This window comes from Lotus japonicus, chromosome 3 (assembly GCF_012489685.1).
Source record: "Lotus japonicus ecotype B-129 chromosome 3, LjGifu_v1.2".
NCBI classification, from domain to species: Eukaryota; Viridiplantae; Streptophyta; class Magnoliopsida; order Fabales; family Fabaceae; genus Lotus; species Lotus japonicus.
This window is the reverse complement of record NC_080043.1, coordinates 59327709-59346192: the sequence shown is the minus strand read 5'-3', so window position 1 is coordinate 59346192 and position 18484 is coordinate 59327709. Positions and strand designations below refer to the sequence as shown.

Here is an 18484-nt window from a genome sequence, read left to right as displayed (position 1 = left end):
TTAGTTATGTTTATCTTTCGTTGTAGAGCCTTTATGTCGATGAGTCTTTAAAATTTATTATCTAAACAAATCGGAAAAAAAAAAATATTCACGTTTTTCCGCTTTATTTTCTTTGTTTGTTACTAAAGTGACGCCACCGAAATCGGGGTGTTACATTGATCATCATCAACTTCATATACTCCTTTTCATCTCTTCAATCCACTCATGAACCTCTCCTGAGAAAGCCTGACTGACAGAGGGGTAGACGGTGTACTGTTTGAAAACATGAGGGGTATAAACGTCGACAAAAAAAAGTAGGGGCAGAACTTGCACAAACTTAAAACATCAGGGGCCAAAAATGTTTTTTAGACAAAAAAGAAATAGTGACACCAACCCAAAACAATGAAAACCCAACAGAGAGAAAATAAGACAAGCTCAAGCCAAAAAACCTACCCCACCTCCGAGCACCCACAAGAGCCCAAAACAGAAAATAATTAACTCTCTCAATATTTGATATTTATATATTATTTAACTTTTTCTAATAAATTGAACGTTTTACACTTAAATAATAAACATTTATCTCATTAATGAATATTATAAATGTTACTAATTATTTTTAACTCAAATCATAATTAATTCGGTCATTATTATTTGGTCAAGTCAATTTTATTAATATTTTATAAAAAAAAAATGTATATTTGCCCCTTAGGGTCGGTTTGGTGGTCAGGACATGATAGGATATGACAGGATAGTAATCATATCATGTTGTTATCTGTTATTTGTTGCGGCAGTAGGATAGGATAACACTCTTGTCTCCTATCCTATCATGTCCATCATGTGTAAAAGTTATCATGAGGGGGAGCTGGGATATAATTTATCCAAACAGGATAGGATATCAGTTATATATTTTCTTTCAGTATCATAACTCCAAATTAATTTATTTTAATATTATATAATTTATAATTTATAATAATATTAATTAATAAAATGTAAAAATATTAATTTAACTAAAATAAAAAATAAATAAAATTAATATTCATAAATAATAAAATAGACTACTCACTTACAAATATTGATTTATTAATAGTAATAGACTAATTTAATATTTTCATCTCCTATTATTTAAAAAAATTATCTACCTATATAATAATTTAAATATAAAGTACTTTTGAAATAATAATATTTTTAATTTAGTTAATTTTTTTATAAAATGAAATATATATATATATATAAATATTGATTTTCAATTTAGTTAATATCACGTGTCACAACTAAGTGAAAACCAATTGGTTACAAATATTGATTTTTAATAGTAATAAACTAATTTTATATTTTCATCTCCTATTATTTAAAATTATTTATCTACTTATACAGCAATTTATAATTTAAATATAAAGTACTTTTGAAATAATAATATTCTTAATTTAGTTAACTTTTATTGTTAATTATCACATGTCACAACTACGTAAAAACCAATTGGTTAACTGTATAATTTTATTTAAAATATAGGTTATCTTCTAAACAATAAAATAGGCTAATTAATAAAATTTAAATTAAATTTAGTTATTTTAAAATATAGACTCATTCATGAGAATGTAAAAAAAATTAAATTTGATAGAATGATCAATTTTTAAATGTATTTTTATTCAAATATAAATTTGATACATTTTTCCTTATTATATCTTGTCCTTATCATGTGCACCTCAAACATAATATAGGATAAGAGTTTATCATGCTCTTATCCTGTCCTGTTCACATATCATATCCAACATATCTTGTCCTGACCACCAAACCAAACGGGATGAAAGTTGTTTTTCTTTTTCAAAAGATTCATGGTGTACTAGATATTTCTTAAGGCTTAATAGCTCTTTTGGTCCCTAATAAAAAAATTAGCACTTTTGGTCCTCCACAGGGCTTAATTTTTTGCAAAAATGATCCTTATTTAAGACTAAAACGGCAAAAGTGTGTAAATGCGAGAGACTAATTTTGCTAATTTTTCTGAACAAAATCGTGATAAGTGAGGACCAAAAGAGTTATTAAGTCTTTTCTAATGTATTTTTAATAATTTCTATTCAAGTAATTTTAAATTTTTTTTTTGAAATTGAAGTAATTTTAATATTTAATAACATATTAACTAACTTAAAAAATTTGAAATTTATCAACTAAATTTAAAATATTAAAAGCTATAGTAATAATTAGTCAATAACATCATTAAATGGCTTTTACTCATATGTATTTTCTTAATATGTTTTTCAATTTATTAATGATTATTAATGTTATGATAAATTTTAGTATTTTATATTTTAAGAATATAAATTTTCATTGATGAAATTTAAGTTTTTACTTAATTCATGATTAGTGCTCTCATTAATTTTTGCCAAATCATTTTACTATACTTATATTATAAATTACAAATTTTACTCAATGAACTTATAAATTTTAACTCAAATCACAAATAATTCTTTGGTTTTCAGAATGGTAGAACGGAGAGAAAACACTTCTAGACTACCGGGTAGGGCGACGTCAATGACATGCTGGGAGGGCCAGCAAAGACCCACTACTGGGTAAATCACAATTAACTCTCTTGTTATTGTATTGTCAAGTCAATTTTATTAGAAATATTTATATAATAATCTTGTATTTGATGATTAATATTTAATTATTTACAATATTATTTCATTGTACTACTGGGTAAATCACAATTTAATGATTTACAATATTATTTAATAATCTTGTATTATTTTTTACATCGGAAAGATAAATTGCACCATCGAAAAATTGATTTTAGACCTCTCATACCCAACCTATATATCGCCTAGCTATCTTAATTTTCCATGAATTTTTTATGAAGTGTAACAAGTTTTCAAAATATATATACCTATCTCTATATGAGATTAAATTTTTAAAAAAAATATATTTCATTTTTCCTAGATATTAGAAAGAGACTTATCCTTTAAAAAAATAAAGAGACTTACTAGGCAACAAAAAGAATTGAATTCTTTTTTTTGAAAGTAAAAAAAAAAAATTTTAATCAGGAATAAAAGAAACTCACATAAGTGACTTATACTCATGTGTAATTATGATTTTAAAAATTTAACAATCAAAATAAATGAATAACTATGATTATTTAATAGTTTGTTTTTCTATCAAACAAATTCATTCCATGCGTATTTCACCTTTTACAAAAAAAAAATTATGATCATAAAATTAAATTAATTGGTTAGGGAGACCAAAAAGAAAACAACTTTGACTCAATTCATGAGAGAAATAAGGTGCAGAGTACGTGGAATGGGGCGCAATACAGGGAATCTTCAAACTTAAATTTTTTATCATTTCTTTTTTTTTTGAAAGGAAAGTTGGAATTGAGTGGTACATTTTTCATCATTGAAAAAATGGAGCATATTATAATATAAATAAACTCACCTTCTCTCTCCTCTCTGTCTCTCTCTCTCTCTCTCTCCACCCAAAATCTCACCATAGCAACACCATCATCGATGTTCGTGCTATTCTGGGTATCGAAAGCAAAACCCTTTTTGGATTCTTGACAAAAAAATTCTTCTTTTCTGAATTCCCCATCTTCGAATCCAAAAGCATAGTACCCAATTCGAATCCAACAAATTGGTTTTTGCAGTTTTCGAATATTGTCTTCACCTGGTCTATCCCACCAATTCTTTGAAATGGAAGAAATTGGAGTTTGGTATGTAATTCCAATTTTTGTTATTTCATGTAACGTGTTTTTTTATTTTTTCTTTAAAGTTAGGTCTTTTCAGATTCTGTTCTGTTTTTCTTTTTGTGGGACTCCCTGTTGTTTTTTTGGTGATTTTAGCTTTGCTCCCAGAATTTCTGTTGGTTTTTATCATTTGTTCTTAGTTGGATTGTGTTTGAGTTGTTTTGATTCATCCTATGGGCTATTAGCAATTTCCTGCACTTTGGTAGTTTTCAGTTTGATATTGTATTGTGCAATAATTGTACTGTTGAATCTATCTTCATTGGGGAATTTGATGTTGTTAAAATGGAACAATGTTTATGTCTGGTTTCCTAGAGAAAAATGTTGAGAATGAGAATTGGGTGTTGATTATTTATTAGTTAATCCTGATGCAAATGATAGTCTAGTTTGAGTTCTGCTATTCTTTGTGTGTTTCAGTTTCCATTAGAGATATGCAAATTCAGATTTTTATCTTTGGAGAGAGCCAGCACTAATTTTTTAAGTTCAAAGTCTGCTGTTTTCTTGTTCAATTGATTTTTCTCTGAGGCCCATATAGAAGAACTTGTTATTTAATTGAATGAAGCGTCTTCTGATTAGCAATGGCTTATTGAACTGCAGCTCAGATTTAGAAGTTGATGATATTCAGTGCCAAAATATAGCTGAGAAAGATGTCAGTGATGAAGAGATTGAACCAGAAGAATTGGAGAGGCGGATGTGGAAGGATCGCATCAAGCTCAAAAGGCTCAAGGAAAAACAGAAGCTTGCCGCACAGCAGGCTGCGGAGAAGGGAAAGCCCAGGCAGTCCTCTGATCAAGCTCGGAGGAAGAAAATGTCCCGAGCACAAGATGGTATTCTGAAGTATATGCTGAAGCTTATGGAAGTCTGTAAAGCACGCGGATTTGTGTATGGAATTATTCCTGAGAAAGGAAAGCCAGTTAGTGGTTCCTCGGATAACATTCGTGCCTGGTGGAAAGAAAAGGTAAAGTTTGATAAGAATGGCCCTGCAGCCATAGCCAAGTATGAAGCAGAGTGCCTTGCTATGAGTGAAGCCGAAAATAGCCGAAATGGGAACTCTCAGAGCAATCTCCAAGACTTGCAAGATGCAACACTCGGGTCACTCTTGTCTTCTCTCATGCAACATTGTGATCCTCCTCAGAGGAAGTATCCATTGGAAAAGGGTATTCCCCCACCTTGGTGGCCAACTGGGAATGAGGATTGGTGGTTACATCTGAATTTACCTCATGGCCAGAGTCCTCCTTATAAGAAGCCACATGATTTGAAGAAGATGTGGAAAGTGGGAGTGCTAACTGCTGTTATAAAGCACATGTCGCCTGATATTGCAAAAATAAGGAGGCATGTCCGCCAATCAAAGTGCTTGCAGGACAAGATGACTGCAAAAGAAAGCGCGATTTGGTTGGGTGTATTAAGTCGAGAAGAAGCTCTCATTAGGCAGCCTAGTAGTGATAATGGTATGTCTGGAATAACTGAAACGCCTCCTGGTGTTCTTGTTGAGAATAAGCAAGCTGCTGCTAGTAGTGCTAGCAACTATGATGTTGACGGTGCGTTTGATGGCGTTGGATCTGTTTCATCTAAAGAAGATAGGAGAATTCAGTTGATGGATGATGCTGAACCATCAGATAACTTGCACAGGAATCCTGTCCAAGACACAGATCAAGTTAAGAAGCAACCCAGGAAGAAAAGACCCCGCTCAAGGTCAAACGCAACCGACAAACTACCAGCACAATCTGACAATGAAATTTCACATGTCGAGCCGAGAAGCATACTGCCGAACATGAACCAGACAGAAACACAAGTAGTTGGACTCCAGATTCATGGAAATGAACAGGGGAATGAGCCAGGTTCTGCTTTTAGAGGACTGGAAAATCATCATGAGGTCCCAGCTCAACTACCAGCTCCTGAGTTTGATCATTATTCTTATCTGCCCGCAAACAACTTAATTTCCTCCGATAGCATGTATGGGAATGGAAGGCCATTGCAGTATCCTGAGCTGCAAACTCCCAACATGCATCATGAAACTACCTACAATCTCTATAATCCAGTGGCAGGATATGGACATATTCAAGATGTGCAGCCGCTGCAGTATGTGAACCCTGAAATTAGGCCACAGAATGATGCAGTTTCTATGCCAGCAGCAGCACATATGAAAAGCGATGAAATTCCAGGAGGAGACTTGCATTATTTCGGCAAAGACCCGTTTCAAAATGAACTTGATAGGCCTATAGATCACGCTTTGTTCGGTTTAGATTTTGGAGGACTCAACAGTCCACCATTCGATATAGGTGATTTCTTGGGCGATGATGAAATGATCCAGTACTTTGGAGCATAGATTATTGCAACTAGTAAATCAGCACAGACTGTAAGTGCTGTTCTTCTCTTAAATTATGCTTTCAGTTATCTGACGTATAAATATAATGACTTCTCTGTTGTGTTTGTTTCATTCTTTTTCCAGGAACAGGTGGCTGAAGGTTACAGATTGGTGTTAGTGTTTATGCAGTTTAAGGTTGAAAGGTACAATCTTAGCATTGGCAAGTCATAAATGTGCAGAACTTGAAGAACTGAAGCATGGATTTTGTTTTATTGATTACCGACCCCATTTTCATATCAATAAATATGTTTGGGGTTCCCATGTAAATTTGTCAATTGTGGGGCTGGCTAGAATAGCGTTGGGTCAATGCTTCTAAATTTAACATCGTTGTCTTTATACAGTTTGGCAAATTATCATTGTCTTTATAGTACTTCTCCGTGTCATCCTTTAGAATGGGAAAATATTAGTAATTTATTTTTTTAACTAAAGGAGAAATAAATTTTCGTATTCTCTATTCAAAGTTATTTATAGAAAATATTTAGTCGTTTGTATCCTGGAATGGCTTGATGATCTAACAATGGTAGCGTCCTAGCGCGGGGTGAAATTCAACGTTGACAGCGCTGTTAGCAGATAGCTCAGCTGGTTGTGGGGGAGTTCTGTGAGACGGTGAGGGTGGCTGGTTATCTGGCTTTAACGAACCCTTCCTTGAGCAGAGCATTGGTCTATTCGCACCACGGCTCTTGCTTTGGATTTTCCTCAAGTAATTATTGAGAGTGATTCACTAGAATTATCCGGTTAGTCTCTTTAGGCCGGAATCCTTGTCATCCTTATGCTGCGATGCTCAATCATATTTGTCATGACATCCAACTTCATGGGTGCATTTTACTAATGTTTGTTCCAAGAGGGCATTATTTAGTAACAAAGTGGCTAGCTAGTTCTTCTTTAAGTTTTCCGTTCGGTGCTGATGTGTTAATTTCTTCTTTTGGCGCTTGTCATTGTTTTTCTTGGCAAAATGTTAGTGTCTGTCGAACCTGGTGCTTAGTTTCTTGCCCCTCCATGCTATCCAGAAAAAAGTAACTAACTTATAGAAGTTGGTGTTATACACACAAATGCTATACTTTTTGTAATGAGAAATCGAACCTATAACTTTTTTCTGAAACATCAACCACATTTCTATACTACCTGGACTCTTGCATGATTAAGTAATTTTCTTCTAGAAAACCATCAAATTCACAGATAAAGCTCGAGTTAGATCATAGGAATATTTGAATTATGCTCCATCTTAACTAATTACCCAAGAGACAGACAACTTTCTTGAAAATACCTTGAAATGTAAACGCCCTTGTTGACGAACTTTTACTCCGACAACATCCAGGGTTCCTCGAACAATGTGTTTGTGCTCCACAGTTCACACCAAGAGGAAAAAAGAAAATAATCTTTTTTATAACTGGATGAGTTTCCCAAAGAGCTAATACATGATAACTTAAGTTAGCATTACAAATTGAAATACAAGGAGTTCGCAATTTGGTGACCGATCCTAAATGCTACATATGTTTTTTTTGTATCAATGATATGATATCGTATCGTAAATGAAACTAATGTGTTATAACCATTACAAGTCACTGACTGTCGTGTTTAACATATCTTGGGTTCATGGATTAACCTGGCTAAAACTTAATGAAACGTCACCCATCACAGTTGATAAGTTAGGAATTTACATTTACTCTTCGAAGAAAAAAAGTAGAAATGGAGAAACAATATTCAGTCGATATTTTGGTCTGCCACAAAATAAATGAGCTATCATTACTATGAAAGATGATATATCGTTGTTACAACCGTGTGACAATTAACCTCTTGCATTCAGATAAGAATGTTAAAAGCTGTTTCAGTAACTACAATATAGCAAGGAGAGTAACAAATACATGACAGCGCAAGGTTGCAAAGAAAAATGATATATGAATGTAGCATAATCTAGAACCTGCATAGCAAACTCAACCTAAATAATGAATCAGTAATTTAGACTTTCCGGATTTATCACAATCATTTTGTGTAGGCTTTTCCCCCCTCTTCCTCTCTGATGAGACTACCAATATATCAAAGTTATATACAAAATAATTACAGACCAAACTTCTTTGGTCTCAAGTATGTGGAAGAACCCTTTCGTAAACCTGGCATGGAAATTTGCTGCTGATGCTGAGCCATCTTTTCCTTCTCTTTCTGTTTCCTTTCTTGCTCAAGCTCTGCTTGTACCTTCTTCAAATTCTCCATCTCCTGCTCCATGGCCGTTTTCTCTTGTTTTTGTTTCTTCTTATGTTCAAGCAATGATGTATCAGACTCCTTAACAGAGAAAAACATGGGTCCTAGCTCAGCCAGCCAATGGGGCTCCACTGCTGTGGCGCACTGCATGTACTCCTTTGAGGTCAGGATTAGCTCGTGATAAACCACATACTCAGGAGTGCAACCCATGCCATATAGAGCACTACTGGGGTGAAGATTACATGGCATCCCGTTCCTGCTATTGACATATTCTCCTACACCCTTTAATTTTGCTGAATTGTGGAAGTATGCAGAACAAATTGCTTTCCTGACAATGTCTGTATCAGGAAAGCATGAAGTCAAGGGAATCTTTAGAGTCTTGAGAATATCAAGCAGCTGAGATCTCACCTCTCTAGCCTTTTTCAGACCTTTGACATGCAAAAAATGGTCATTGCACCAATCACCTCTGTAACTATGTTGTTTCCATTGCTGATAAACGTTGTACAAGGTTAAGTGATCGGATTCTGGAACAAAAAACTTTTCACGTGCAGCATCACTCTCCTCTGCTCGGTCCTTGGGTCTGAAGAAAACAGACGGTACTGAAAGCATGGAAACGATTGTCAAAACCTCCTCTAGACACCCTAACTGGTCACCCATCAAAAGCATCTTAGCAAGCGGAGGGTCAAGTGGAAACTCAACCATTTTCCAGCCAAGATCAGTTAATCCCCCTACATTGTTAAGGGCCCCCAATACCCACAGCTGGTACATAGAGTTGAGAATATTATCTTGTGGAGGTGGATCCATGAAATCAAAATCAAGTAAGTTTTCAACTTTAAGAGATTTCAGCAGCAAGACCACATTGCCAAGGTTAGTCCTTTGAATTTCTGGAACAGGACTGGGCAACATTTCATTTAGGTAAGCACTCTCAGTATACAGGCGATAGCACGTACCAGGTCCAGTTCTACCAGCTCGACCAGCACGCTGGTCAGCAGCAGCACGGCTAACAGGGAAGACTTGGAGAGCATCCATACCCATCCTAGGGTTATACACCTTCATTTTACCATAGCCTGTATCTATGACATAGTAGATACCATCAACAGTCAACGATGTCTCTGCAATATTAGTGGCGACAATGCATTTACGGGCTCCATCTTCAGCTTTCTCAAATATTTTTGCTTGCAAGTCAGCAGGAAGTTGAGAGTATATGGGAAGAATCAATAGTTTAGGGACTTCTTTCTTTGCAGATGACACCATCTGCTCCATTCTTTCAGCAAGGGCATAGCAAGCTGCCTCAATCTCATCTTGGCCAGTCATGAAGATAAGGATGTCACCTGGAGGGCTGGTTATGTGAATAGTCATAGCCTGCTTCACTGCACCTTCAACATAATCTTCACATGGGGTTTTACTCCATAATATATTCACCGGAAATGTCCTCCCAGGAATATTAAAAACAGGCACACTGCAAGGATGCACCAATTAGGTTAACCAAACAGAAGTTTACAACAAGAAACAATGTTAAACGAGGAACTGAAATTACCTTCCAAAGAAATTTGAAAATTTCTCTGCATTCAGAGTTGCTGAAGTGACGATAAGCTTGAAATCACGACGTTGAGCTACAACTTTCTTCAATATTCCAAAAAGAACATCTGTGCTTAATGATCTTTCATGGGCTTCATCCATGACAATAACCCTGAAACAGTTTTAACAACATGATCAGTAATATTGTAATTTTATTGCAAGCAATGACAGGGGCAAAAGTTTCCAATATATCCATACCGGTATTTGTCTAGTTCAGAGTCTTTGAGTGTTTCACGTAGAAGTACCCCATCTGTCATGTACTGTAAAATTTAACAACTGAAGCTTAGAGCATAGCACAAAAAAGTTTATATGATAAATGTGTCTAATAATTTTAGTGCATGTTCACAGCATGTATGCTATAAAGGATAAATATGATGAAAAAAGTAATCATACTTAATAGCACATTGTAACACACAGGATAATAATTAATCTCAATCCCTTAAATAAGATGGTTCACCTTTATAATGGTATTTGGCCCCGTCACATCTTCAAAACGGATAGCATAACCAACTTTATCGCCCAACTCTGTTTCCATCTCCTCGCTAACTCTCTTAGCAACACTCATAGCTGCCACACGCCTTGGTTGGGTGCAACCTACTATGCCACCTATAGTAAAGCCATCCTCGTGAAGATACTGTTCAGAAAGCCAAATGTCAAAGTCGATTTTGTTAATATAGGTACTTATTTATGACAATCAAGAGTGATTCTTATCCTTTTTCCCCTTTCTTGATCAGATAAACATAAATACACAATTTAAAACACAAAAGGAAAAGAATAGGACATCAAAACCTGTGTCAATTGCGTTGTTTTTCCTGAACCAGTTTCTCCAACCACTACCACCACCTGATTTTCACGAATCACCTACACATTGTATATAATGAAAATTATTACAAAAAAATTTATGAGCCAAGATCTACATGTTTAAACAGAAAATACAAGTGGATACTATTGAAGATACTAAAAATCAAAATATGAACATTGAAAACAGAAAAGAGCAGCTCAAAAAAGCATATAAAAATGAAAAATTACATATGCCAAATCACAACTAATGGGATGAAAGAAGGGACTTGGTTTTGTGTATAACAGAATCATAATATAATATAATATTATAAATGTAGTCAACAGACAACTTAATCACGAAAATAGAGAGAAATATTGAGTTGAGGTGCTCAACCCATCCTCCCTCCACATAACATACAGATGGATTAAGACTGTAGGTCTTAATGACTAAGATATTCAATGTCCTGATTTTGAGCATTTAGACTAATTTATTGTGACCATCAAATAATTTTCAAGCTGAGACTGCATTCGTTATATGGGCAAAAAGAAACCCTAGCAATAAAACCCATACATAAATAAGTGTGTAACAGAAAAAGCAACCTGTAATAACTCTTCTCGCACTGAAAAAATTGGCAGATATTGCCTTTGCTCTGCCATGGTTTTTGACTTAGCAAACTCACTCACAGCTTCTCCCTTCTTCAAGTGCTGTGAAAACTTTGCTTCCTCCTTAAAATCTATTTCCCCATCTTCACCCACTGTTGCAGTGTCTGCATCTATCTGGCATTTGGAAAAAAAAAATTGAACAAAATTAAGTCTTTAAACCATGAAGAGATAAAGCAAAGGTAACGATTATTTCAAAAGAATACCTGTTCTGCTGTCTTTTCAACTCCTAAGATATTACCAAGTTTTGAGCCTGCTAGTTCCCAAAAGCGTTGGCGAGACTTATTCGAACTCTGCTTCTCATGGATTTCTCGGACCAAAGTAGATCCTTTACGAGAAATTATAGCCATGTCAGATGTTGGATCTTTTATTGGCATTATTGGCTCTGCCTGCTTAGTATAAACAACTCTGCCATCAAGAAAAGGAGGCTTTGTATCTGTGACCAACAGGGAATATATAATCAGTAAAAACAGAAGACTGAAACCAAGCAACCTACATTAATCAGTCAAAGTTGGCCAGATGAATATTTACCATGCACAAGCAGAATAACCCTGCGTTCATCCTCATCATCAAATTCAGTCTGAACCTCTGTACCTCTAACCGCTCCTGATCTCAGTAATTGCCGGTCCTCCCACTGAGCATTATCAGCTGTGAGCTGAGACAATTTCTTGGTCTGAGCAAGTGACATCTTAGTCCCATCTCTTCGGACCTGTTTTATCAATACAAACTTTAATGAACTCATACTAACTTGCTAGAGATAATGCAAGGTGCACCAACACACTGAACACTTTGTAAATAAGCAAAATCATTCATAATAAATATACCACTTACAACAATAGCAGACCATCAAGAGAGGATTACAGAGAACACTACATGCCCAGTACCAAACTTAGGAATTTTGAAGTTCCAAAAATACATGTTATTGTTGAATAGGATAGGTATCATAACCTTTCAGACATGTCTTAGCACATGATAAATATAACAATCCTAAACATAGAAATGTTAAATTAAAGACCAACTCCAAGAAGCAGAATGGGACATTAGAATTGGTCCAATTGATACATAAAAAGAGCATCTATAACCGACATTAATTTTGTTGTCCATTTAATAAAAGTGTACTATATACCGCTTTACCATATTCAAATGCAAATAAAAAAAAATCCACCTAATTTAGTAGATTACAAGCTAAAGTATATCCATCTAGCTTACCACCACCACAATCAAGCACACGGATAAAGTCAAAGTAACTGCTCCAAAATTAAATCACAACTAAGTTGAACATAATAATAGCTTTATAAACTTGAATATTTGGCTAGATGAGATCTAAAGATAACAGAATCAAATAATCATGTTGATGAAAAATTTCCATGCTACCATTTACCATTACCATCTATAAATGCAAAATATAGGGTGTAAACTTTTCAGAAACAAGCTTTTAAATATTAAAATATATCCAACTATCTTTAATTTACCTACTTACAGCAGTGGCAGAGCTCCAAATATATTACAATCACACACATACAAATGCAGAAAAGTTAGCTTAGATATGATTTAAAATCTTAAAATTACCAGTCTTTTGGCCAACTCTGCCTCTTTTTTCTGAAAGGAAGCCTCATCTCCAAGAAACACTGATGAATTATCAGCCTCATACATTGTGCTACCTTCCTCTCTATCATACCTACATAACAATAATACTTACTAGATTAAACTATAATATGTGAAACAATAGAACTAGTAAATCAATGGTAAGTCTGAAAGAAACATCAACCATTTCAGCTCTATCACCACTAAAGATAGGCAAAAATTACATAATGAGTTAAATTTTGGATTTATTTAATAAAGTATAACTATAAGTAATCTAAGTATCTAACTCTCAGAAACAAAATTAAAGAAGACAATCACAACAAAGGAACCAGCATATTGTTCCAACATATTATTAAGCAGTCTGATCTTACACTGCACATATCCAGGACAGTGATTTAGAAAGATATCAAAGAAAAATAGCTTCAAAACTAAAGTTAGATACCATGCTCGGTCAGCATCGTATTCCATCTCTCGGCGCATGCTTTCAGTAATCTCATACTTGTGCTCTTCACCCAAGGACCTATCCGCTACTTCATCCTGTACATATTGAATTAGTAATGATGATATATACATTATTTTCATATTGAAAGTAGCATGAAAGAAGAAAACCATTCAATATATTAAGACCTTGCCTTTATTTTGTGATATGGTAAAAGTCATTTACGTCTAGAAACTATGATGAATTATGAAATAAACAAGGGGCTTATCACACATTAGGTGCAAAATATACCTCATATGTATTTGAAGTTCCTGAAGAAAAATTCGGTCTATGTGACCTTCCATTATGTCCAGAAAGAGAAGATTTGACTGAGGATCCTGAAGCACGTATTGGAATAGGAGAGGGAGAAACATGGTCCCATGGTGAAGATGAAGTAACTACATTCAATTCAGCAATAACATAAAGTTATTTCTCAGAAGACTATAGTTAAAAATTAAAATCATCCAAATTTTTACAGTAACAAAAAATGACATGATATTTGGAAATTAGAATTACATGATGAATGGGGAGTGTGGCCCCCCAACCATGGAGAAACTAATCGTGCATCAGGTGAGGCACCAACGAACATTGGGGATGGTGAAGGTTGATGACGTCTAGAACTATCTCTCCGTGGAGTATCTTCCCATTCCCATCTACCATCATCCCAGTCAGACCTGCCTGCAGATACAAAAATTGTTGATTCTTAGGTCGTAAAGAATAACTAGATTTCCCCAATACTGAGGCTAACTTGCAAAGTCATACTATTGAAATGAAACTTTCTTAATTTCAATTTGATATAATTGGAGCAAAAAGTTTGTAGTGTTCCAAATACGGATAAATCCATGACATTTCCAGGCTTTTAATACATGGATTGATTTTTTTTTTTTAAAAACTAATACAACTACATACCAGGCGTTCTTCTGGAACCTTCATATCTGTTTCGCTTCCTACCATATTCATGGTCATACCGACTACGGGAATCCCTTTCTGAATAAGATTCCCTACTTTCATAAGTGTCTCTATGCCGCACTCTGTTACTACCACTTCTTGAATCATCCCTGGAATGCCTCCTCTCACTCCTACGGTCCTCCCTGTCATATTCAGAAGGCGAGGCACGGACCTTCAAAATTGAAATATTAAAATTAAACATATGCAGCAGACTTTCACAATAACAAGAGTTTTTTTGGACGAAAATTGCTAATCGTCAAAGGGAAATGTCAATATTAAGCAAGAAAAAACATTAATTTATTACATAGATTAAGAAAAGCAATTTCTTGACACTTTGCAAAAAAACTGAAAAGTGTTCCCCCATGTTCCTCGGAGAATGTCAAAAAAACTGACAAACAGACACCTAAAAGCAACACAATAAGCTAGATAAGTTCCCTAAAAAAAATCTTTTCTTTATCTTTCTTATCTTTATTCGGATAATGAGTTTGAACTCTGATCCATCACCTTCGTTACAATTAGTAAACTAAAAAACAAAATGCGCACACACACACACAAGGGAGGGGTTTTTATGTAGCTGTGTCAAATAATGTCATGGGAATGGGGATCAACCCCCTATTGAGCAAGTATATGATATAAGAAAAAACAGTAGTAGAGGATTCATAACTCTTAGGAAGGGAAGGGTCATTTTTGTTATTTTCTGTTATAGTCAGATGAAACTAACTGAATAATACAGTTAGTGGATAGCTAGGAGCAGTTTGGCTATAAATAGCACATTATGAAAGAAAAGAAACAGTTTTGGGAATTGGGAACCGGTAGGAGCAGGCTGAGCTACTCTAAACACCACAGCAACACTCGTTGAAATCTTCTTCTTCCCCATTCTAGGGTTTCTCTGTATTAAGGGAAACCTGTTGAATTTGGGAATTTATGAATAAAATTTTATTTTCTTCTTTTTTGGCACCAGTTCCTGTTAGTTGGTATCATAGCCTTACATCATCTGTCGCAAATGCAAACGATCAGAGCGGGTGGTGACGTAAGCATTGCAGTATTTGCCCGAGACTAATCAAAGGGATAGTGCACAGGCACAACCAGCCTGCACTGATGTAGGGGCTGAGGAGCGTGGACGGATTATAGGATCCAATTGCAAGGGTATAGGGTATGGGACTTGGTCCACATTGAAATATGGAATTCTAGTGTGGAGTTTTTAAGATCTTGGACACTCCAACTACAACGGCTATCATTTGTTGTATGGTTCTTTCTTGGTGCCAGTTCCTATTATAACACTAGAGATTCTTTACAATTAACTTCCTGCTGACATTCATGTGCTACAAAGTTGCAAACACACATACAAGTAACAAGTTGGCGTCCCCCTTTGTGTGTTTTGAGACAAACCTAGTAAAGAATGAAATCACAGGAAAATAGTTCTGGAATGTTGGCTCTAGGATCAGTGAGGCCCAAAAAAGGAATTGTGAGTTAAAGTTAAAAAAATAATAGTGAAAATATTGATTATGTTTCAACCCTATAATTCCATTTACAGCCTTAAAAGATCTTAGAGAATGCAATTATGGAATTAAAAATAGACACAAATTTATATAATAGTTGAATAGTCTAAATGCCATTACTTAATCTTCATTATGTCTATAATAGTTGAATATTTTCTCCTTTCAATTTCATTACTTGTAAGGCCTTAGTTTTGGGTTGTGGTTCAAAAGTCTAGACATTGTTCCTAAAGAAGTAAACCGAATAAGACTGTCGAAGAGAAAACAACTGAGAACCCAAAAAGAGGAAAGAGAAGAACACTTACATCTGAACCCATATGCTCAGTTGATCGGGACCCCGGTGTATCACCATAGCGATCTTCAGACAGAGAACTTTCTGTGCAGACAAAGTCAGAACATATAGTTTATTATTTTTGTTTCTTGAGCATAAAAAATTAATATCTACATTGAACACACATACATGCAAAAATGCAACATGAATACATCAAAAAGAACTTCATATCATCATTTCAGACAGATCAAGCTTCTAAAGTTGGAAGAGGTAAAGACATTCTACTAGCATTCCTCAAATGTTAGCCAAAAAACAAGAGGTGTCAATGTCACTTCTGCAATGGTGCATCAGACTAATCTAATCTCGTTACAAGAAACTCATGCACGTAAGTAGTGTTTGAATTTTGATTAAATCTTGCAGTACGCACTTCCAACAATGTAGGGATATGCTTTTCAAGAAAATTTTCTCACACATCGATATTCATCAACGAACACAGATATACATGAATCCAAATGCCAGCAATATACATGCAAAGAAGTTAGTTATATAATCAAAAAGATACCTGCACGCGACGTTTCACTGATTGTCTCACGATACCTCCTCTTAGCATGTCTGCGTGTACCGGCATGCCCACCATCATCAACAACAGAACTCTCAGACTTATCCTCATCATCCGCCGAGGCCGCAATAGACATGGTTCTTTCTTTAGGCACCTTGAATCCCCCATCATACTGAGCCCCTCCCCGTTTCGCACTCGCAAGGGCATCAAGTCCTGTCCGGTCATTCAACAAAAACACCAATGAAAATCATCAGCACTCGCTGCTCAATAATGTTGGATAATCAATAGAGCTAAAAACACAGATCATTGATTCAAAATGCACATCATACCTAAGCGAGATTTTCTTTCGGGAGCAACGTACACCACTCTATCCTTCCCAGGAACATAGAGACCGCCACCTGAAGACTTCTCCGGTTCCAGTGTCTCCGTCATCTTGTCTAAGTCAACGACTCCGGAAGCACCAGTTCCAGCACTCTATTCACAAATAGAAACAAACAATGAGAAACCAAAATTCCAAACCGTTTATAGCATCTAGGTAAACAGAGTGAATGTGAAAAACTGACCTCCATGACGGCGAAAAAACCTTTGATGATAGCAAAATAGCAATCCCAAGCTCGCTGTTCAATGAAAATTGAATGGAAACTAATCTACGAAGTGTATTTCCAAAACCCTAATCACGAAACACAACAAAAAAATTGAGAAAAACCCGAATTAAGAACCACTAAAATTCGAAAAACGTGTTTCGTAAATAGTGAAAGTAGAGAGCATACCTTGGGAAGTGAGAGTGAATCGCCGGCGACGGTGACGGTTGTGAAGGGAGGCGAGATGCGGGTGAGAGAGAGGAGGAGGCGCGCGCGAAGAGTCGATGTAAAGACGGTGGATACTGGATAGCTGGGTTCCGGTTCAGCGGATCTGTGTGAAAGGGATTTTGGTTGGACCGTTGGAGAGTTAAACTTAAAAGGAAATTCTAGGATCTTTTATATTTTGTTTTAAAGATTTTTTTGTGTTTTTTATAAGTTATTGTTTGCAAATTTTTTTCAAATTAGGATAATATTTAGATATTCTTTAAATTTGGATTTTTCTTACTCAAATAAAAGGTTACATTTAAAAAAATTGAGATATTTTTTATCACTTGATTTAATCGAATTTTATATCATTTTATTAGTAGATTTATTATATTCCCGCTAGGAAGGGAGCTTCCTCTCCAAGTTCACCGCTCCACGTGTTGATCAATCCCCCAGGGGAGCTGGAGATCCTCATCATGGAGGATCGTTTAGGTGTTCCTTAGTCGTTTGTTTTTCTGTCAATCTTCCGATGTAAAAAAAAAAAAAAATTATATTCCCTTTATGTATTTTCTCAAATAAATTTATCTTCTTCAAAGTACAATTTTTTTTATCTACATTCATTGATTAAAAACTCAACAAAACATAGCTGGTGAACCACCCTTCTATGATGATGAGAAATATGAGATATCGGCTGCAAGCATGCAAGGATGATTATTCATCATTAAGTGTGTATTTAAAGAAGATAGTGATGTTCCTAAACTAACTATAAAATATATGGTGGCTCATATGAAGTATCAAATGTTAAGAATTGTCTTTATTCTGGTGTGTCAAGAATTATATTTACATGAATTGTGAATTTGTAATCTGTCAAAAGCAAAATATCAAGATTCTGAAAGAAGTAGAGGCATATATTAGTTCTCAACTTAGGTAGATGATTCAAGATGTATATTGCATAGCATAAAGGAGAAAGAAATCATTGAAGGATAACTGATAGATTGTTAAGCATAATAAATAAAGTGTGACTTCTTCCTTATGAAAGAATAATGAAAAAAAAAGAGTAAAGTAGACTCACCCCCTT

General features: G+C 35.0%; 2 protein-coding genes across 4 annotated transcripts; one reads left to right on the top strand and one right to left on the bottom strand.

Annotated features, from left to right (window-relative positions):
• The first annotated feature begins 3396 nt into the window (after positions 1 to 3396).
• Positions 3397 to 6564, top strand: LOC130744339 (ETHYLENE INSENSITIVE 3-like 3 protein). 3 transcript variants are annotated; one of them, XM_057596530.1, is made up of 3 exons: positions 3397 to 3676; positions 4304 to 6062; positions 6156 to 6564. In XM_057596530.1, the coding sequence occupies exons 1-2, from the start codon at positions 3657 to 3659 to the stop codon at positions 6030 to 6032; spliced, it is 1749 nt and encodes a 582-aa protein (XP_057452513.1). In that variant the 5' UTR covers positions 3397 to 3656; the 3' UTR covers positions 6033 to 6062; positions 6156 to 6564. The 3 variants fall into 3 exon arrangements, with proteins under 3 accessions (XP_057452513.1, XP_057452512.1, XP_057452511.1); XM_057596529.1 differs by lacking the exon at positions 3397 to 3676 and having other exon boundaries at positions 4248 to 6062; positions 6162 to 6564; XM_057596528.1 differs by lacking the exon at positions 3397 to 3676 and having other exon boundaries at positions 4248 to 6062.
• A 1287-nt stretch (positions 6565 to 7851) lies between these two features.
• LOC130744337 (pre-mRNA-splicing factor ATP-dependent RNA helicase DEAH7) lies at positions 7852 to 17561 on the bottom strand. Its single transcript, XM_057596526.1, has 18 exons — positions 17392 to 17561; positions 17185 to 17291; positions 16951 to 17095; positions 16625 to 16834; positions 16097 to 16167; positions 14257 to 14467; positions 13864 to 14025; positions 13600 to 13745; positions 13312 to 13406; positions 12855 to 12963; positions 11817 to 11994; positions 11492 to 11721; positions 11226 to 11402; positions 10635 to 10706; positions 10303 to 10479; positions 10044 to 10105; positions 9805 to 9957; positions 7852 to 9726 (listed from the first exon to the last, which is right to left on the bottom strand). The coding sequence occupies exons 2-18, from the start codon at positions 17188 to 17190 to the stop codon at positions 8127 to 8129; spliced, it is 3804 nt and encodes a 1267-aa protein (XP_057452509.1). The 5' UTR covers positions 17191 to 17291; positions 17392 to 17561; the 3' UTR covers positions 7852 to 8126.
• Between the last annotated feature and the right edge of the window lie 923 nt (positions 17562 to 18484).

Coding starts and splice junctions, on each gene's coding strand:
- LOC130744339 (XM_057596529.1), top strand. CDS start 4,263: ATGAAGCGTCTTCTGATTAGCAATGGCTTATTGAACTGCAGCTCAGAT.
- LOC130744337 (XM_057596526.1), bottom strand. Junction 14,468..16,096: donor CTGAGCATATGGGTTCAGAT/GTAAGTGTTCTT, acceptor TCAATTTTGAAG/GTCCGTGCCTCGCCTTCTGA. Junction 14,026..14,256: donor AGGTTCCAGAAGAACGCCTG/GTATGTAGTTGT, acceptor TTGTATCTGCAG/GCAGGTCTGACTGGGATGAT.